Source organism: Metarhizium brunneum, chromosome 6, assembly GCF_013426205.1.
Source record: "Metarhizium brunneum chromosome 6, complete sequence".
Lineage (NCBI taxonomy): Eukaryota > Fungi > Ascomycota > Sordariomycetes > Hypocreales > Clavicipitaceae > Metarhizium > Metarhizium brunneum.
This window is the reverse complement of record NC_089427.1, coordinates 513944-534769: the sequence shown is the minus strand read 5'-3', so window position 1 is coordinate 534769 and position 20826 is coordinate 513944. Positions and strand designations below refer to the sequence as shown.

Genomic DNA, 20826 nt, shown 5'->3' with positions numbered 1-20826 from the left:
GGTTCCTGGTCGGCGGGTGATGAAAATGTTGAGGGTACTACAAGCACCGAAATAATTACCTATTGCTGCCAGCTCGGCGGTGTACCTGGACGGCTAGTTTGACTTGAGGCAATGGTCCCGATACCGCTTGGTTTCCGCAATTCCCGGATCTCGGAAATGCATCTTGGGGCTCCAAAGACGGACCCCGGTGAACCAGCGATGACTGTAGATTGCCACGGACATCGCGACCCGCAAAATCGCCGGACTAGAATGGCCTGGCTTTGAGCATGACACACGGAGCCCGAGACCATACATCTTCCGCGCATTTCGGTCGCCCGCGGGTGGCGGCGCTAGTTATTGTCGTGTGTGGAATCTGTGACAGGTTACTGTAGATATACTATGCGTTAAGGGCGGCCATGGGGGATGGACATGGAATGTGGCAGGGAGGTGTGGTTGATAGCTGGAGGGACCAATGAACTTGTGGTGCTGGGGCTGGATGACGTTGGCGGGCATGTGTGGCCCAAGATCTTCCCTCTTGGTCCGGGGTTATGGAAGACCTGGGGAACAATGCATGGATGCTTCTGTTTGGAGCACAGACTTCAGGCACAATCTGTTACCAAATTGGTAAACAATCAAAGTTCGCTGGAGAAGCTTTTAACTTTCTCGTTGGACCAGCGCCAATTGGGCGAACCCAGTGTTGTATTAGGACTGGAGTTGATCAGAATGTGGCTAAAGGCCAGAGTATTCAAGTAGCCTTAGTAATAAGATTGTTGCATCGCGCAAGGCCCGAGTCAACTTTATTCCAAGGTTATTCAATGCGGTCAGTGCGCACCGACGAGCCGATACAAGAGCCAGCCGACTGAAAACGACGGTGGAAAAGACTGTAGATAAAATCGCTTGATGGCCGCTGCCTTGTTATCTCTGTGGGTGCTCTGATAAACGTGGGTCAGGGTTTGGTGCCAATTGCTGGTGCGGCGATGTGATGATGAAATGGTAGCCAATAGTACCAAATGATGACGCATTCGGCGGCTGCGGCTGCTGCAATCTTCGATAATATTAGTCTAATGAAATACGACAAGCCGGCCAGTCTCAGTCATAGCCATGTACGAGGCCCAAAGTGGTGGGAAGTGCTTATCGGTACAATGCAACACTTGAAGCGCCGGGGTAATTCCCGTAGCTCGCCCTTGAGTCAGGGTCACAATCTCGCAGATAATGGTAATAGCGGTTCGGAGCACCGTGGCTGCGAATAAGTTCGTCGTAACCTTGGCATCGGCTTGAATGACTCCAGATGTCCAGATTGTATGTACGGAGTAGATTGCAGAGTCGGCCGTGTGCCCAGGAACTATCTGTCTCTCCTTTCTCTCCGCGGTTCTTTCCTCTCGTGGTCCCGCCTTCCCGCCAAGCCGGATTCCACCTGCGCCTTCCGTTTGCCCAAATTTTCTCCTTTTTGAGAAGGCATCTGCGCCGTCGGAAGAACCAAGCGCCTCCCAAATTTCCATTTCTCCAACTTTTCTCCAACGCAACGGCCTAGATCGTCGCCAACAAGGTGTCGACCCGCTTCTCCGACGCCCTCAACGCCTTCTGCGCCTTTGCGACGCCTTTGTAGCCCTCACTCGCCTCCACGTTCAACCATCGCCGTTATCGTGTGGCTCAACACTGGCCCCAAATTTCTGTCAGTGCCGTCCTACCACAACACAAATACAATCCGCACAAAACGGGAGCAATCCGCACACCAAGTCCCGGTCACGCTGGTCATCACCCCGCTGACCCCCTCCAGCATCCTCATGTTGTCCGCGTTGGTCCACGTTTTCAACCCCATGCCATTCGGTGCACCTCCCTAGACTCTGCAGGGCGCACCCCGGGATCGGGCGCTCCCCCAAGCCTTCTCATTGGGAATCGTGATAGCAGCGGTGGCCTTGGCTTGGGGTAATTGCGACGTGTGCTAGCCCTCTGCGTCGTGCGCCACCCAGCTCTCTGGGCCGGGCGAAGCGGGAATCGACAGGGAAAAGCCATTGTCAAGGTATTCTTGGGGCTCCCGTCTCCCTCCATACTACGGAATATATGGTTGGTGTGGCTGTACGTCCGAAACTGGCATTGTCGCTTTGTGCGACACACCCTCAGAGTTGACGACTCAGTTGAGCCAAGGCAATCATCCCACAGGTACCCCCAAGGTTCCCAGGTTCCCCGGTTTCTCGTGGCGTTTTTGAGGCATATCGTCTGTCTCCTCCCCAGACGGCATCTGACAGCCGCCCTTGGCGTTGGTTTTGCATACAAAGACTCTTCGAGTACTAAACTAGCCCTTGGGAACGTCTTGATATTCTCTGCCAGGTGTAAGCAGCAACTTGTTTCCGTTGCCCAAGTTGACTTGTCGGTTTAAAAGGGTTACATTGAGCAACCCTCAGAACACCATACTTACTCAATTCCCCAACAAGTTTTATTCTTTCACAGAAACGCATTCCTTCCTCCTTCATCCCGTCTCGTCTCCTCCCCCCACCCGAGAATCATCGGCAGATATTGCCATTTTGACACAGCTCTTTCCGAGGTCCCATCACCAGAGAATGACAGCGACCCTTTCGTTGAAAATAGCATGGATCAATCAAGCCAGCTGTATCAGAAAGATACCGTCGACGTGAACGACCAAGCCACCCGCGATGCGCAAGATCTCGCCGCACTGGGCCATGCCCAGACACTTAGTCGCAAGTTCAGTCTCTGGAGCATGCTTGCTTTGGCCTTTTGCGTGTTAGGAACATGGTCTACTATGGCTCAGGATTTGGCCACTGGCCTCGTCAATGGCGGCCCTGTAGGTATCCTCTGGGGCCTCGTCCTTGTGACGGCTTGCAACACCTGTGTTGCCCTTTCGCTGGGTGAACTCGTCAGCAGCATGCCTACGGCTCTCGGCCAGGCGTATTGGATCCAACATCTGTGGAACACCCCAACCGGCCGGTTCGCGTCTTACATGTGTGCGTGGATCAACACCTTTGGATGGTGGACCTTGGCGGCTTCCCAAATCGCCTTTATGACAGAGTTTCTCCTCTCCATGAAGCTCATGTTTGATCCGGAGTGGCCAGGCACCGAAAAAGGGTGGCTTCTCTTTATTGTCTACGTCGGCATCACCATCTTCTTTACCGTCATCAACTACGTGTCTTGCCGCAAGGAATGGATCCTCCCAACTTTTAACAACTTTGTGGGCGTTGGTTTTGCTGGCCTCTTTGTTGCCTTCTCCCTGGCTCTGCTCATATCCGTTGGTACAAAGGCAAATCTCTCGTTCCAGTCGGCATCATTTGTGTTTGGGCAGTGGATCAACCAGACGGGTTGGGGCGACGGCGTTGTGTGGTTCCTCGGCCTGGTGCAGAGTGCTTATGGCTTGACGGCGTTTGATTCCGTCATTCACATGGTGGAGGAGATTCCTGCGCCTCGACGCAACGCCCCAAGAACCATGTATCTTGCGGTCCTGATCGGTGCTTTCTCGGGCTTCATTTTTATGGTCGTCTGCCTCTTTAGTATCCAGAGCGTGGATGGCGTCTTAAATCCCGCATCTGGCAATCCCTTTATTGAGCTTGTCCAGTCAACCATTGGGCAAGTTGGCGGAGCCGTCATGATTGCCCTGTTCATTTTCAATGGCCTGGGTCAGGGCTCCAGCGTGCTCACCTCGGCTTCTCGACTGACGTGGAGTTTTGCGCGAGATGGCGGGTTTCCCTGGGGCGCCTGGTTCTCTCACGTTGACGAGACTTGGATGGTTCCTGGCCGCGCCCTGTGGCTACAGTGCGGCATCATTTGCCTAGTTGGAATTCTGTACCTGTTTGCCAGCACCGTCTTGCAGGCTATTCTCAGCGTCAGCACCATTGCTCTGACCATTTCTTATGCTATGCCCATTATTTCACTCGTGGTGGTTGGCCGCGATAAGCTGCCTCCTGGCGGAGAATTCAAGCTTGGCCGGCTTGGTCCCGTCATCAACTGGGTGTCAATTATCTACTGCGCCATCACAACGGTCTTCTTCTTCTTCCCAACCACACCGAACCCAACAGTCAGTGAAATGAACTTTGCAATTGCTGTATTCGGCGTTATGCTGGTGCTTTCCATTGGCTTCTGGTTCGTCCAAGGCCACAGAACATTCATGCAGTCAGGGGAGATGGCCCCAGACATCCAAGGCATCTTGTACGCGGAAAACTGCGAGTTGAGCCAAGACGGATCTTCCAGCGCGGAACCTCGGCCGGACAACAAGATCAAGGGGCAGACAAGCGAATTGACCAGCGACTGAGAACAGAGTGGAGATGGGGTTCCCCAGGATTGCCTCATCTAGACTGGTTTCAGTCGGGGCGAAGCAATCAATAAATGGAAATGGAATGCGGTTACGGAGTTCGGGGGAGGGGAATATGGGGTCAAGGTGGACTGCGAGATTTTGCTGGCAAGGGGTCCCACCGAAGGTATTTTGGGTACGGTGTGTGCGAGGAGTTGTATGTAGTCATGCCCAAGAGGGGCATTCTTAACCTCGGGGTATTTTGGGTGCTGCTTGCACAAGTGCCGGGGTAGAAGCGCTACCATAGAGGCTTGACTCGACGTATTTGGGTTTCAGGAGGCATGTATCTCGAGGAATGAAAACTGGGGTGGAGATTTGATTGATGCTTACAGAGAAAGTGGTTGTTGATTCCTTCTAGCATGGCGCTTGCGATAGTGAGGAAACATGATGTAGCAATCATTTTATCGGGTTGCCTAATTTTATTTTTGGCCGTTGGTACTAGTCACCCTGTTGCCTGTTATAGGAAGAAGATGGCGTATGGGAATAATCTCATTAGCGTGCACAACGTTATTTCACATTGCCTCTGGTAGTAGGACTGGCTTACATAGGAGGAGGGCATATATACAGTTCTTTACCCGTTTCCATGACTGTGGTTTACGTTGTTTGTATTTGTTTCTCTGATTACATGCGACTGTGAGGAGACACAGCACGACACCCACTTCGTCTATTTACATGACTTCGTTTCAACATGATCTGTATTGGTTCCCCCCCCACTTCACAGCTTTGAACCCAAGTTGACGTGGACAGCCTTGGTTTCCGTGTAAGCGGCGAGACCAGCCTCGCCCAACTCGCGGCCAATGCCGCTCTGCTTGACGCCGCCAAAGGGCACCTGAATCTCGGAGTCGTTGGACGAGTTCACCCAGACCATGCCGGCCTCGAGAGCGGCAGCCACCCTGTGCGCACGCTCGATGTTTTGGCTGAAGACGGCGGCGGCGAGGCCGTAGATGGAGTCGTTGGCCAGGGCCACGGCATCGGCCTCGTCGGCAAAGGGCGTAATGGTCACCAGGGGCCCAAAGACCTCCTCCCTGAACACGCTCATGTCCGGCGTGACGCGGGAGAAGACGGTCGGCTCGATGAAGTAGCCGCTGCCGCTTCCGGCGGTCTTCTGCGCCGAGCGGCCGCCGGCCTCGAGCCGGGCGCCCTGGGCCTTTGCGCTGTCAATGTACGACAGGATCTTGTCGTACTGGGCCTGCGAGACCTGCGGCCCGTGGGTGGTCCGCTCGGCAAAGGGGTCGCCGATGACGACGGACGTCTTGACCACGTCGAGGAAGGCGGCGACGAAGGCGTCCACGACGGACTCCTGCACCAGGAGGCGCGAGGTGGCGGTGCACACCTGGCCCTGGTTGCTCATGATGCCCACGTACGCCCACTTGGCGGCCTGGTCGATGTCGGCGTCGCTGAAGACGAGGAGGGGCGACTTGCCGCCCGTCTCGAGCGTGATGTTCTTCATGCCGATGCTGGCTGTCTTCATGATCTCGCGGCCGGTCGTGGTCGACCCCGTAAAGGCAATCTTGTTGATGCCGGGGTGGGAGGCGAGCGCGGACCCGGCGTCCCTCCCGAAGCCGTTGACAATGTTGAGCACGCCGGGGGGGAAGCCGGCCCGGCGGGCGAGGTCGGCCAGGTACAGGATGGACAGGGGCGTCTGCTCGGCGGGCTTCATGACGATGGTGTTTCCGGTGGCCAGCGCCGGGCCGAGCTTCCACGCCGCCATGGCGAGCGGGTAGTTCCACGGGATGATTTGGGCGCACACGCCGACGGGCTGCTTGAGCGTGTAGGCAAACTTGGCCGTTGTCGTCGGGATGGTCTGGCCGTGGATCTTGTCGGCCCAGCCGGCGTAGTAGCGCAGGCAGCCGATGACCTCGTTGAGGTCCTCGTTGAAGGAGACGCTGTAGGGCTTGCCGTTGTCCCACGTCTCAATTGTGGCGAGCACGCGCTGATCCTGCTCGATGAGGTCGGCCAGCTTGTGCATGAGGGCGCCGCGAGCACCGCCGGATATGTCGCGCCATGAGGGGCTGTTGAAGGCCGCGCGGGCGGCTGTGACGGCGCGGTCAATGTCTTGCGCCGAGGCTGCTTCCACGGAGCAGATTTCTTGGCCGGTGCTGGAAGACGTGAGTTGGGGGACTTGGCATTCGGGGGGGCCTGTGTTACCTTGGGCTGATGCTGGTGATGCGCTGCGATGAAGTCGACTTGACGAATTCATTGTTGATGAAGAGGCCGGTCGGCAGGGTGAATTCCACCCCGTTGGGAGCTTTGAGCTGCACCTGGAGGGCCATGGTGCGGATGCGGGTGTGTATGTGGGAGGTTTTGCGTCGGTATATGGTGTTGCTCAAGCTTCTGGCCGATCGGGAGAGCATCCACAGCGCGAGGGTATAAATTGAATGAGAGTTGAGGAGAGTGTTGAAAATAGACGAAAAGAAAAGAAAAGAAAAGAAACGAGGGAAAAAATCTCAGGGTTCGGCGCAGTTCTTGTGTCGTAGTCGATGCCGTGACCGGGGGAAGCTCCCCAGTTTTCTCAAGGCGGCATGTCACTCTTGAGTCTTGCCCCTCGGGTTCCGTGGCACGTCGACTTTTGCAGCTCTGGCAAGTTGTTATAGGCGGGGTTTTCCCCGTTTTTTCTTTGTTCCGTTTGTGTTTTGACTCGACGGCACAGCTTGGGAGAATGCCGAGTCGTGTTCGATATTCCGTCCTTGTCCGTGCCTCCAAGTACCAGCTGGATGTGAACTGGTTCTGATGGCGCATACTCATACGCACACAACTCTCACCGGACAGCAATTTCTCGTCTCACGGCGGGAAATATCGTCATCTTCACCCTGAACCAGGGGTAGACGCATCAATCTCGCAAGCCCAAACCCAAGCCCAAGTATTTCCAAGTACACCTCCTTGATCCCATGGCGACGCCAACCCCCATACCCCAATACCCCAGATGACGCCGACCACGGCGGCACACGATCTGAAATCTGGCTGGGGTTTGTCGGGGGCGATGGGCGGCGGGCCACGGCTTCGGGCTCCGCGGGCACCAGAAAGCGGGCGCCGAGCGGCACGGCACACGAGACCCACTTTATTATCCGGTTGTGGAAGTCTGGACCGGGATGTTGGCATTTGCGCTCCGTGTGTCCGTTAACAATGAGAATAACCGGGTATGTAGAATATCGCTGATATGGGGAACGGCATTGGATGAACACCTTGTTTTACTTTACAAATGCATCTGGCGGTCGCTGTCGTCGTGGTGGCCGTTACGGACCAACGGGCGGTTGATGTTTGCCAGTCGACTCACGGGTGCGCACACGTGATGCACCTCCTCTTATTCTGTGTGCAAGCAAGTCATTTTGTAGCTCTTCTTTTGCCTCATGGCTCTAGGTCTTGCATGTCGATATTAAATCCCCCGTAGCCTCGGCTCAGCGGCATGGTCTGCTCGAATACTCCCGCCAGGCATCCTGTTGTGAGACGATGACGTGCCGTGTCAAAGAATTGATGTATCATTTGCGCGGACTGCCCCATCTCGAAAGCGACGACTACATCTTCCGAAACTCTCTCGTTACTAGTCAAGCAGATGTGTTTGTTGTGAGATTGCCAGCGACAACAAGCGCAAAGATGGCCTGAGCGAAGTCGACGCGCAAAAGGCTCGTTACTTGATGCAAATCCAGCTTATCGACCAAAGGACTGTCGCTCTACTTGTCGAATATGTTTGTTGATATGGTCTCATCTCCATTATAAGATATACTGCTCAGAATCTCGCCAGGCGCAGGATTGGGCAGTGGTTAGTCACTCAAGGCAGGGGCCCGTCGATGGTAACGGAAAACAACATCATGAGATCCCCATTCCACGAGGTATGTCGAGCGGCTCTAAGAAAAAGCCTACTACTGCCGGCTGAATGAGTATTTTTCGTCCTGAAGCCGTTGGACACTCCGCTACCTCAGCATCAGCCATGATGTACTATTCGATTGCGTATTGCAACAAAAAAAGAAGGAAACACCCACCACCCATGTGATACTTTCCTTTCCCTATTCCAGGCAATATCGATGATTTTTGCGTAAGCACCTGGACCCCAACGCATTACCGGTCAAGCCATCCAGTGGTGTTTGTTTGCATCTAAGCGTCCACATTCGTGCCCTGGGCTTCGAGACGCCAGTTCGGTGATTGTCAAAATTACCGTGGCTTACAACCCTGCTCTTTTAGATAGCTTTTACTCATGTTTTTTATTTAATGAGGCAGCGAAAACACCGCTATTTTGTCATAGATACACAGATATATATGTAGTATTCTGGATGCTATATTCCGCGACTGTGCTGTATGCAAGCACCTATTAACAATTGAATCCTTGCATGGCACCTTTTCACCGCTATAACTCCATGTACAACGCGTATATAGCTCTTTGTGGTTCTTCAAAAAGTTTGAGGTCCATCAAGGTCCAAGTAGAGGCAAGTCACAATCGGCAGGTGCTTGACTACGCATATTTTCCACACTAAGAGCCGTGGAGGAATGATGGCCAGCCCAGGACAAGGACATGCTAGCTCTTTGTGGATTTTTCTGGTTCGTGTGGTTTTCGTAAATTTAGCGTTCTCTCATAGCATAAAATTATTCCCTTAGGACGGCGATACAGCATTGCTTGACTAGCATTGTAGACCTTGGCAGCAAGCCAAGGGCTTATATTGAAGTCTTATTTAATAATAGAACTATGAATTCTAGGATAATATAGTCAAAGACAAGAAGTACTTGCCCACCACTAGGCTTCTTGCCTCCCACTGCAAGTGTTACCAAACAATAGTACTAACCTAATCGTTTAAGCACTAAAGATACTTCTTAATAAAAGAGATGTAGTTGCCGACTCTCGTGCACACCATGGGATTCTTAGGAGTGCATGGCCAGCGGCCGAGACCAAATGACACGACACCAATAAGCTGTCGCGTGTCCTGGTCAATAACAGGACCGCCGCTGTCTTTATCACATAAAGCCTTGCCATCTCCACCAACACATATAACCGTAGTTCTACCAGATAAACCCTCAGGAGATAAGTTAAAACAGACCTCGCGGTCGCGGACAGGCATAGCAACCTTGCTGAGTTGCTTGGGCCAAGGCGTTATATCGGGTTGATAGCCCCTGGTCTCTGAATGAGCGTGTTTTTCTGCAAGTTCAAAGGTAAACAGCACTTACCAGCCGGCACCTATGGCGATTGAGTTGGGCACAGGGTCCGAGCCGTCCGCCGGCAGTGTCACATAGTCAATCGTGTCGCTCCTCTCAACCGGAGTTTCCAACTTCAAGACGCCAATGTCATTGACGGCATAAGGACTTCCAGGGTTACCAAGTACATAATCAGGGTGTTCGTGGCGAGACTTGACATTTACAACGACGCCGTCGGTTGATATATTCTATATATTATTAGTCTTGTGCGGCGTATCAACGAGGAGAGGTGAGTAGACTTACCGCCGTTCCCGCCTTTATCGAGTAGGTGCCCGAAACGCAATGGGCAGCAGTAACAACAGTAGTGCTGTCCACCAAGGCCCCTCCGCATCTATGGCCACCGCGTTGTCCTTGGAGACTGACCATGAAGGGAAGTTCACCATCTTTGACATCTTCTCCGCCGGCAGTCCTCTTTTCAATAGTTGCTGCCGTTGCCGAAAGAGCGGAAACCGCGAGGGCTAGCATCATGGCAACCTTGTGAGCCATTGTAAATACAGGAGTCGGGACAGCTAGTGATGGTCTTGGAGAATGTCAAAGTGTGAGATGCAGATGAATCGCAACGAAACGGTATAAATGGGCAGCTTGTGGTATTTATACTCGCACCTACACATTTATTGAGGCTTTGAATGATAGGAAATATTTGAGAGACGCGTAAAACATGATCAAGGATCGGCAGCTCAAGAGCACAATCCATCATCTCCGTTCCCGGGCTCGTCTGATTCAAGGACTTGTATCCACGCGAAACGTCTGGGACAATGTCAAGGAGAGCGCCCATGGATACCTCGTTTGCCGAGAAAATTAACTTGACGAGTCATGCGATCTCGAGACAAGTCATAGGAAATACAGGCCAGGTGAAGATGGATTATGCACTGGCTAGTTGTGCGTGGTCAAGTGGGACGAACCATATCAAGTCCTAGGATAATTCTCAGGTGCTACTCGGCATTAGTCTCTGCACAATATATCTACTCCGTGTTTGAAGTAATCCAAACCGCAATGAGATGTTGCTGGAGTTTATTTTCTGCAGGGATTGCCGACATCCCTTGCAAGGACCCAAGAGTTTACTTACCCCCCTACGGTACTGACCGCCGGCTAGGAAGCACCGAATCAATCGATAGCCTGGCACCATGTGCTTACAGGGGCCTGTAGCAGAGCGTTGGGCTGACATGGAGGAGTGAATCAACCGAATCTAGTCAATTTCACAATGTCTATCAAATACGCCTAACCTTGCGGCGCCTTAGTTGCATATATCCGCTCTGTTCCTCTGACACTGTCAGAAGACTCACACTAAAGCGATATGGCTTAGTGTCAGTGACAAACAGTTGCAGTTGTAAGCCGAGCCTTTTGGGTAGATTGGCGGTAGGATACTAGGAATCACGATGAACACCCGCGCCTGATTGTCAGCGCATTGAGCCGGCTCGGTAGTTGGCCGGAATTGGCATGTATAGTAAGTCCCCGTTTAATAAGCATAGATTAATATTATTCGGTTCTCTACGGCTCCACTGTAAAAGGGTCGTCGGCCCCGTCCCATGCTCGTTGCGCGAGTAAGCCTTTCTTGGCTGAGACGGGCACAATGACATAACGCCAACACCTATGCTTGCAGGGTATTCCCTGAACCCAGCATAAAACATCGGCTAGGAAATAACTATGGGATGATTAGAATACCCGGATGAGTTGCAATTAGAGACAAGCTCAAGTCTAGGAAGATGTTTGACAGTTTTGGTACTTGGGGGCTAGGATCGCGAGTGCCCTGGCCTGCTGCGGTCTGTCATGTATACACAGGCCTATATAATACCTAGAACAACGAAATATAATCTAGTTGGCCGAGTCTGAATGGAAACCTTGCCGATCCTAGACATAGAAGCTACGCGTTGGAATCATGCTAGCAGAGTGCGCAAAAAGCTGTAGTCATGGCTGGCGGACACTCCCACATGAGGCGGCTGCCTATTTGAATTCAGCGATGCCATGAAGAACAAAATCATCGGCTTTGATTCTCATTACAATATTCGGTAAAGAAGAGCATAGGATAAGTCCAAGGATCGGCGGGTGTATTTTTATGCAATCTCCGCTTATTGCTTGCAAATGACTCCATTATGGGTAGCCTTCAAGTCGTACGTTTTGCTGTGGTAACCATGACAAATAATAGACCGAAACGGGCATTCCGACTCAGCAACGACACGCCATGCGCGTCTCATCGCACTGTTGCTGCTTTCGATTGCATAATGTGCCAAGCGCGGCGGTGGACGTGGAAGCCCACCTACGACCTGTGGAATGGCAACTCGAACAAATACCTGTGACTATCAGGCACATCCACTGCGTACACAGCAGAACTCGGAGCTCACTACTATTATTGTAGCGTGATGGTACGGGATGTGGGTTGAGACATAACTACTATCCTTACAGCATGACAGTACGGGATGTGCGCTGAGACATTACCGACTACAGAAGATATCAACTAAAGAGACTGCTGATAATTTTCTATCCCTGCACAAGAATGTGCCAATGACTCGTAGGTAGTTAAACACGACAATATACCATTATCATAGCCGGTCACCAAGTTCATGTCAAGCAGCTCATCAGCTCATCTAGCACACTATTGTTACACGGAGGTCACGTAGCATTGCAGGCACGGCTGTCCCTTGAACCTGACGATAATTACACAAGAGTTCGAGACCTATTTGAGGCCATGGGCTTCCAGGCTCGCTTGCTCACCGCTGCTTTACACGAATACGGCCCAGCTGCCCCCAGAGGCCTTGAGGAAACTAGAGACCTTTCATATTAGAGCGAATTATTAGCGGAATACAACCGTATTCCAAGCCCTTATATAAAAGCCCTTGTCACAATTGTCCGCCGAGAAAAGTGGAGGAAGAGTGTATATCTACGTTGCTATATACTAGAGTAGCACCGAGGTCGGATAATATCGCTTCTGTGAATTGGTCTTTCATGGAAGCGAATTGCCGAACAAATTCGAGAGGCGTCTTTGGCCCACGAGGATGAAGCTTTACATGCACGGGAGGAGCTCGCAATGGGTGTTGCCAAAAGTTTGTCACGTATGTCAATATAACGCCTTTAATACCAAAGACTTTTATTAGATGAATCTAGTTATTACTCCAAGCCCTCACTGAGCCGTTGTCACAATTATACACTTGCCCAAACCGATAACACCTCGGATATTAATATTCGCAAAATGATTCCCGACCTAAACAGACACTTGAGGCAATTTTTGACAGAGAGAAACTTCACCAAATCACACAATCCTTCCTCTCCTGGGTTGAGCCTGGAGGCGGGAGAGAATATCTGACCAAGTGGCCACTGGAGCTTACTTAGCCTAGGTCAATCTCATGACAGCGTAGATGACAGAGACGCCAGCTCCTTTTCAGCGACCCGTACGTGCCACCCGGCAAGAGTACTGGGACAGAGTCCGGGGCTGTAGTCTGCACTACGGCATACATGTATGCCATTACTCAAACTGAGGCGGCCAAGTTGTTACTTAAACTGCACTGAATCTTGATAAGCCGGTGGATTTAGTTATGGGAGACATGATACGGCCAGGAGGTCTTGTGGCATACAGCGTGGCGCCGCGTTTCAAGAGAAGACTCTTCAAGTTGCCTGGAAAGAATACTCAGGTGGAAAAGATACACACTCTACCCAAGGCACGGTTTATTACAAGTTGATCAAGAAAATGATAGTACTTAATTAACGTAACTTTTCTCAGAAAGGATTTGAGTAAGATGGTCTTGGACATGTAAGGTGCATCAGTACGATGGTATAACCTCGGGCGCTGTTTTCAGCCGACTTGCGCAACCATCATGAGGCAACAACGAACAGCAAGTGTGACGCACTCATGTCTAGCAGCATGTTTCACTTTTGACACCAGAAGCTCCCGTAAGCGTGGCAACAACCTCCGCCTCGTGGGGGATGTGTGGCCGCAACATGATGACAAAGTGATGTAACAGATGCGTCATGCCGCTGAATCGACGTCTGATATTGGCTGAAAGCCAGTCAAGTAGTTGCCTCGCGCAACGGCCCGTTTCGGCCGGCAGTTGTATTTTGTAATCAAGGTGACATGTCAGATTTCTCCGTGATGTACCGAGTACATATTGGGAGCTCTGCATGAAACAGGCTGTAGGGTTGCAATGTGACGTCGAGACTCAAGACAAACAAGACAGCGAGTCAGCAAGCAAGCAGCGTGCTATTAAAGAATTGTGGCGCCTCCCAGTATTTTCAACGTCTATTTTCAAATTCCCCCTTATGCTTCTAGTCTGTTTCAAACATCAACATTAAGGTGACAAACGCGCCGTTGGACCCAGTTACAACAACATGCCAAACCGCCACGGGAATACATACGCAGAATACTACAATGACGAGGATTACAGACCATCTCGGTCGCCAAGTAGGTTAAACCAAGTCGTCCACGGGCAGTCCCACGACGCCAAAGAGATGGCCAAATCGGCATTTGCTAGCCATGCATCCAGGCGTCAGGCAGAGCCCTACGAGTATGAAGCCTACTCCGACCGACGAACGCGACGCCATCACGATTACGCACCCGGCAATGGCCACAGAGAAGCAGACTACTATCGTCATGACGGCCATCACCCACGGCGAGGGCGATCATTGCACAGCGAGGAGAGATACGTCGGCGGGAGAAGAGACCATTCCCACCACCGTCGACAGCCGGGGGCGCGATCCCACAGCGAAAACCGCGTCAAAGAGGCTGCAACGGCGGCCCTGGCAGCGGGTTTGGCGGAGGCTATCAAGTCTCGCCACAGCCGGGACCAGTCCAGACGTGCTATTACAGCGGCGGCCGGAGCGGCTGCAGTGGATGCTCTTGTGAGCAATGGGGAAGACGGGAAGAAAGGACGACGCATTGCGGAGAGCGCTGTTGGCGGTCTCTTGATCGATCGGCTTGCAAACGGCAGCTCTAAGCGCTGAGAAATATATGTCTGTTTTTGGCTACACTTTCATTAGTCTCCGGACTGAACTTACGGGCGGCGGGGAGGCGTATTTAAAGGATGTATTATATCGTAGCGTGTTGAATGAAGAACGAGACTTGTAGTCAACATGGCGCACAATTATACAATCTGGTGGTCTCGCGATGCTATCAAGACCAAACTGCAATAGGTCCTAGTCCTCGACAATGGTGACGACCTGACGCTCTTCGGCGCTGGACAGGCAGATGATCTTGCAAAGAGCTGGTACAAATACATCCCTCAAGCATTTACGGAGACGGTATTATGACAAGCTGTGATAGACGAATCGCTGGCATTCTTGTATAGGGAGTTTCATGGAGATGCCTGCCCGCACGAATCAAGACGACGGATGGAAACTTGACGCAAGGGGCTAACGCCGCGCTCGAGGGTATGTACTCCGTACAGCTTCTCTATTCAGGAGCTTGTTCACGGCCATGTTGAAAATTGCATGTGCGGTGCGATATACGCGGATTGAGACTGGGCAACTGTGGCTTTGTCCTGAAGGTGGAATGGGGATGTTGAACGGTGTCTTGTTGCACCAAAAAATGGGCGTGGCCGCGATACTTTTGTGTGCTCCTTTTTTGATGGCTGGTGGTGTTGTGGCTGGTGTACAGCCACAGCCACATTTCGACAACGTGATAAGCTGCATCTCACCTCAAGGTCCTCGGGATATCATTCCTTCCTTGTAACAAGGACTAAATTTGCCATCGAAACATCACCTCATTGTATCAGAGTATCCTTTCATAGTGCACAGCTCTGCGGATCAGAAAGCAAAAAAAATGAGTACTCCTCCATACAATGTACCGTTTGGTGACGTAAATGGCATTATCAGCAAGTTGGAATGCGAACAAGCCAGGCAACGGGCAGTCGACCGGGAGACAACACCAGAAGCAATCTTCCAAACGGACGCGAAGCATTCGTACAAGTTGGAATGCGAATTGCTGCACGCAAAATATGAAGACGACGAGATTGATAGAATTCGCCTAGGCATCGCCGATTCCAAATACTGGCAAAAGGACGCTGATTCCGCCGCCCATTGCTTATTGACTGCGTTGCTCGCCAAATCGCGCAAGAGGCATACTACTGATGGAGTGACCGACTTTAGGAGCATGAGTACGGAGCTCAGGCGTCTCTCGGAAGAGCAGGGACAGAGCTCGCAGCAGTTTCGCCGACAAAGAGACACAATCACTGACGAGCAGTACTGGGAAAAGGAAGCCGAGCATTTCAAGCGTGAGTCAGCTCGCCGCGAGTTTGAGACGCGAGAGAAATGGAGAAGCGACCTTGGGGCCATCCTGAGCCCTGCTCAGAGTGAAAGCGACGATGGAGGTAAAACTGCAACTCAAGAATTTCTCCATTCTCGGGAAACGATGCCTTCTGTTATGCCAAAAGAATGTTAGGGACAGTCGGGAGCAAGGCCAACCAATACCCACGCCGGGCTTCGCGCCGTGCATCACGTCGCGCAATTCCCACCTCTGATCATTCACGATAACATTATACTCACCATTCAACAGATAGCAAAAGTATTCTGATTTAACATTTCGTCGTGTCGTACCGGACGACTTATACCCCAATTTCCTTCCCGGCATCCCTCATTTCACTCATCAAAATTGGGCTCAACCTCTCCACCCACGTTGAGCTGCGAGAAACTCTGTCAGAGTTTGGCATGGGAGCCGCCTTGTAGAACTGGGTACTGGAGAACACACAGACATTGCTGGGCCAAAGAGAATCGATATTGGACATCTTATCATACTGGCTTGGCGCTCCAAATTGTCTCCAGAGGAAATGAAACGATTCAAAGGAAGTGCCAAGAGGTTGCATCATAACTACATGCGTGCTGTACCAAAGTCGCCCGAGCGGTATCCCATGGCTGAAATCCCAGATATAGACTAGGCATGGGAGGCAGGATGTATAAACGAGCAGAAGATTTTACGCTTCCAGTGGCAGTTTTGCATCCGTTATAAAGGTGGAGGAGCTTAAGTCCAAAAGTGTTTTTGCCGCGGAGATTCCTCATTTTAGGCAGTCCGATTCAATCGCAACCACTAGAAGGAGTTGGGAACTGCTAGTGAGCGAGTTCCGCAGGCTCATGAAGCTAAGACATGTAGGTTAAGTCATTGGTCCTGGTTTTGTCAGTACTGGATAGTAACTTCCGCAGACCAATATTGTGCAGGCCGTTGAGATTCTTCCAGAGAGGACACTTAACGAACCCCCGTACTTGATCATGGAGTGGATACCGCGTGATCTTCGTTCCTTTTCCCTCAAAGACAACGAGAAACAAGTTGTACTGGAACAAGTCAGCAACGGACTGTCCTTCATACACGATAATACATTCGCGCGCCGCGATCTCAAACCAGAGAATATTCTCATAGATGAATACGAAGGAGGTTTAGTCGTAAAAATAGCCGATTTTGGCATGTCTAAACTTGACAGAGTCGGAAATATGCAAACCTACGCAGGTTCATTTGTCTACATGGCGCCGGAACTTTGGGCGGAAGTGCACCGGGCTTGCACACGGGGTGATGGCACTTGAATTAGTTACCGACTGGGATTCTATTCTGAACGATTTCCCCATGACTGGGCCACCTGGCGCCGCGCAACACAACATGTGGGTAACTGGGTATATTATACCTCGCTTAAACCTGACCCCGGCCAAGTTTCGGGAGTTGCTTACCGGGTTGTTGGTATTGAGTCCTGGGGACCGGTGGACTGCATCTCAGGCTCGGGAATGGCTTCAGTATCTCCCACACGATATGGGCAATCAAGCTGAGGTTGCAAAGCATGGCGTCTCTTCTGTAGATTCTGACGGCGGCGCGAGGCGTGTGCGCAGTGCTCACCCAACCCTTTCAACAACACGAGCAGATAATGCTTCTTTAGCCAAGTCCTTGCTAGATTCGGAAATCTCCATGTCAGATACAGACGGCCGCAGCCCGCCATGGTTTCGGCTCACAAACTCAGACGAGGCAGAATGACACTGAACCTTCCAGTACATGTTTGTCGGCGTGCTCGGGTTGAGAGAGGACAGGCCGTGTCCGACGGTAGTGGACCTTTGCAGCATTGTTGGTGCGCTGTTAGATCTACAAAGTGGCTCTGATGGCCGGTCTGGCCACGACTTCAATGTCCTTATTGAGCTTGCAAATCAGCATCAACGAGCGTATATAGGCTGGTTTCTTGTGAGCTGCCCTCAATGCAATAAGAACCCGTCTCTTACTCCTCCACAATATAAATAAAAGTCGGAGATTTATCAGAAACATTACGCTTGGTCATATAGCTCCAAGGTTTCCACACATTCTGGCTGCTCCAGAAACCGCGATACATAGTCCTTCAACCGCTCTGAACCGAGCTCAACTGTATATTTGCTTTGCAAGATTCCCAATAATCTGGCTACCATCCCGATTGCTGCCAGTCTATTACCGAGACGATACGATGGAGCTTTTCCCAGGATGGAATAATATTGCTAGGATAAAGGTCGGAGTGTGTGAAGACGACGTCGGCGTCGTCCGGTACGTCCTGTCAGTACGGATCAGGTATATCAGCAGGGTCGACACCCGGCCAGTGCTGACTCTACCCTCTTGTCAGAACTGCGGAAAGCCGGGCGTGAAGCTCCTTCACGCTTGTGAAAGGACCAGCGCATGGCAGAACCTCATGCCCTCCAGTGTGGTGCCGGATACGAGCTCCATGAACAGGTAGGTCAAATTGCCATCCCGAGTCCAGCCATATATTGTAGGGACTGGAATGCTGGCTAAAGCGTGCCGTAATGCCCAGAGGCGCTGTCCGCAATGCCAACTCGCTTGCAAACTTGACGAGCAGGCCAAGTTGTTTGAGCGCAACTATTCGGCCTGATCTGCGGCTTTGGTAAGATGGTGCTCGGGCAGGGCTCGTCGCAAGTACTCTTGGAAGGCGTGGGAAACGCGGCATTTTCAAAATGATGCAAAAGTAAGGGTGAAGCTCTGAAATGGACAGAGTGCCCAGAGGGCAGCGACTTTGTTGATGTTGTATGAGATGATGCCATTTTCGCCATCATGGCTTCCTCTTAGGCTGGCGGCGCCGTGTTAGCTAGACGGAAAAGATTTGTTCAAGCTTTATCCGACGGCGGGATATCCCAAGGGCACTAGACAAGATGAGGTCGATCAGAGTATTGTACTGAATGCTCGTGGCGCCATGTGGCTCCGGCGAGGTTAGAGTTTGCTCCTTATAACAAGATCGCGAGAGGTGGAGATTACACAGCTAGAATTAAATCCAGAAACAAGTATATTATCATGGTTGCAAAAGATTATTTCGCCACTGATCTTGCCGGGAAAGCCTGGCAGGATCTCAGTACTAAGCTTGGAAGCAACCACGATGGACCCTACCCGCGGAACTAGTGAGTCAAGTTGCTGTCAACTGGTACCATGCCGCTGAGCTCACTCTCTGGAGTACTCTCCATACCAGTGCCAAATCCATATTCTATACTAGACCAGTTTGCTAGCATTTTGTAAGTGCCTGGACCGGAAATGATCAGGACTTTCCTGGAAGGAGATGAAACATGGAAGCACTAACCTCGTAAACCTAGGCGCCCAACAAAATTCCGATTGCTGGCGCTGATCCCGACCTAGACAATGGTAAGTTAGGTCCATTATGAGAGATATACACGACTACCCGCTTCACCAGCTTCAAGCAACCCGGTTAAACCAATGCACTGCTAAAAACCGGATGGCATGGGCTGTGCCCTGGCATTCACCAAGGCCTGCCAGTCACCTGTAGCTTCAGCAGCCTCTTGTTCGGATTTCCGAGGGTGCCACGATGTAGAGTTGGACACCGTCGGCAATCCTGGAAACAGCAAGGCGACGGCGGGGAGTCGGACAAGCAAGGGCAAGACGAAGGAACGGAGAGCGAACCAGAATCGCCAGATCGGACCAGACATTCTGCGCCTGGTCTCGCCACTACTTGGGATGCCACCGAGCGTTTGTGTTTGCTGGCAGACCTGTGGTGCGGGCGCATTCAAAGCATCTATACAATCACGATGCGAATGTCTCGCCACGGGGCGACAGCGGTCCAACCCGGTCCCGAAATCCGCCTTTGATATCCAATGGTGCACCTGCACAGCATCGTATCAATTGAACGCAACCAATGAATGGCAAGTGCTAGAAACGAGCGTGTAGATGACGCAACGGTCCTAGCTGAGTGTATTGACAACTAGTTAGGCGACCACGAGTATCTAAAAACTAGCAAGAGAATAAAGAGAAAGGGAGCAAGCAAAAAGAGAGCTCAACACGCGGTTAATCTCGCTTTTAGATGGGCCAAAGGCCAGAGTGCAAGCCGAGCCACATCAGGCCCAGCCCGTCACACAAGTAACCCCATGCCCCGGTCCTCAAGCATAGAAATAAAGGCGCACATGTTTGCAGCAATCCTCAATGTTTGGACGCAAGCAGGGTCTCTTTGCAATAGAGAAGCTAGTTGCTCATCCGGGCATTTGTGGGAAGCTGTTGCTCATTGCCCCTTAAGTTTCAAAACCTTAGAAGCACACGTGTAAACAGCCTTCCAAAAGTCTTTTTGCGAATTAAAGTTGTCAGGCTTCTCCTTTTGCTCAAAGATGCACTGCGTTATAACGGGATGGCACTCGTCCTCTGGCAGCTTAAACTGGCTGCAGATCATTTTCTCCACCCGTGCCTCTTCAGGCGAAACCTGAGGAGTGGACTGGGGCTTCTGGAGGTTTTTCTAGTTAGTATACTGTATATGTAAAAGTAATATTTTTTATTTCTTACCGTCTCTTGGGGCTTAGGAGTCTCCTGTGGGCGGGCAGACGCGTTGTTTTGTGCTGCAATTTCGCAGGTAATGTCGTACTATGCTCGATAGACGCATTAGAGAACTAGTGCGGTTTTTTTAAGAGGGGGGAGGAGAAGAAAGAGAAGAAGGTAGGACTTACAGACAAGGCCGCATCCTCCACCCGGCAATCTCCGCACTGAGGTTATTATACATCTTATTAGCAACTCTACGCAAGTATGTGCGTTCTTGTACTTACGCCGCCCTTTTCCTGGCAGAGAGGAGTAAGGCCATCGATCGTCAGCTATGTTAGGATAGTCTAATTAGTCGAATGTCTCTTATAAGACGGCTACGTAGTTGATACGAAATATCTTACGTCTCGGAACCCCTTCTATAACCCAAATATTAAATTAACGCACGAATAATAGTAGGTATAGTACAAGTGGCAATCTAGAGAGAAGACTTACCATGCTTGTAAAATCACCTTTACAGATAATTTTACTCTATTTTAATTAGAGTATTAGTTATAGGAAGTCTTATTTAAAAGAAAAGAAGGGGGCTAGTAAGGGGGATTTGGGATCTATATACTTCTCGTTCCTGACATTCAATCTGCCAATACTTGAATGCAGCTGAGATCTCTTGTTGCGTCTATAGTCGTTTAATTAGGTT

At 51.3% G+C, this 20826-nt stretch overlaps 7 protein-coding genes across 7 annotated transcripts; 4 read left to right on the top strand and 3 right to left on the bottom strand.

The window, feature by feature from the left end:
• Positions 1-2566: 2566 nt before the first annotated feature.
• Positions 2567-4237, top strand: HNM1_7 (Choline transport protein; the record flags this gene model as incomplete). The annotated part of the gene is made up of 1 exon (XM_014685380.1): positions 2567-4237. The coding sequence occupies one exon, from the start codon at positions 2567-2569 to the stop codon at positions 4235-4237; it is 1671 nt and encodes a 556-aa protein (XP_014540866.1).
• Positions 4238-4991: 754 nt separating this feature from the next.
• On the bottom strand, positions 4992-6549 carry ALTA10_3 (Aldehyde dehydrogenase; the record flags this gene model as incomplete). The annotated part of the gene is made up of 2 exons (XM_014685379.1): positions 4992-6375; positions 6425-6549. The coding sequence occupies 2 exons, from the start codon at positions 6547-6549 to the stop codon at positions 4992-4994; spliced, it is 1509 nt and encodes a 502-aa protein (XP_014540865.1).
• Positions 6550-9063: 2514 nt separating this feature from the next.
• TRYP_14 (Trypsin) lies at positions 9064-9940 on the bottom strand (the record flags this gene model as incomplete). Its single annotated transcript, XM_014685378.1, has 3 exons — positions 9064-9373; positions 9428-9642; positions 9698-9940. 3 exons carry the CDS (start codon positions 9938-9940, stop codon positions 9064-9066), a joined length of 768 nt encoding a protein of 255 aa, XP_014540864.1.
• Positions 9941-13771: 3831 nt separating this feature from the next.
• G6M90_00g095060 (uncharacterized protein) lies at positions 13772-14383 on the top strand (the record flags this gene model as incomplete). The annotated part of the gene is made up of 1 exon (XM_014685377.1): positions 13772-14383. The coding sequence occupies one exon, from the start codon at positions 13772-13774 to the stop codon at positions 14381-14383; it is 612 nt and encodes a 203-aa protein (XP_014540863.1).
• An 817-nt stretch (positions 14384-15200) lies between these two features.
• On the top strand, positions 15201-15818 carry G6M90_00g095050 (uncharacterized protein; the record flags this gene model as incomplete). The annotated part of the gene is made up of 1 exon (XM_014685376.1): positions 15201-15818. One exon carries the CDS (start codon positions 15201-15203, stop codon positions 15816-15818), a length of 618 nt encoding a protein of 205 aa, XP_014540862.1.
• An 821-nt stretch (positions 15819-16639) lies between these two features.
• G6M90_00g095040 (uncharacterized protein) lies at positions 16640-17387 on the top strand (the record flags this gene model as incomplete). The annotated part of the gene is made up of 2 exons (XM_066131493.1): positions 16640-16802; positions 16849-17387. The coding sequence occupies 2 exons, from the start codon at positions 16640-16642 to the stop codon at positions 17385-17387; spliced, it is 702 nt and encodes a 233-aa protein (XP_065987617.1).
• Positions 17388-19884: 2497 nt separating this feature from the next.
• G6M90_00g095030 (uncharacterized protein) lies at positions 19885-20627 on the bottom strand (the record flags this gene model as incomplete). Its single annotated transcript, XM_066131492.1, has 6 exons — positions 19885-20100; positions 20160-20237; positions 20321-20356; positions 20417-20461; positions 20534-20548; positions 20625-20627. The coding sequence occupies 6 exons, from the start codon at positions 20625-20627 to the stop codon at positions 19885-19887; spliced, it is 393 nt and encodes a 130-aa protein (XP_065987724.1).
• Positions 20628-20826: the final 199 nt, after the last annotated feature.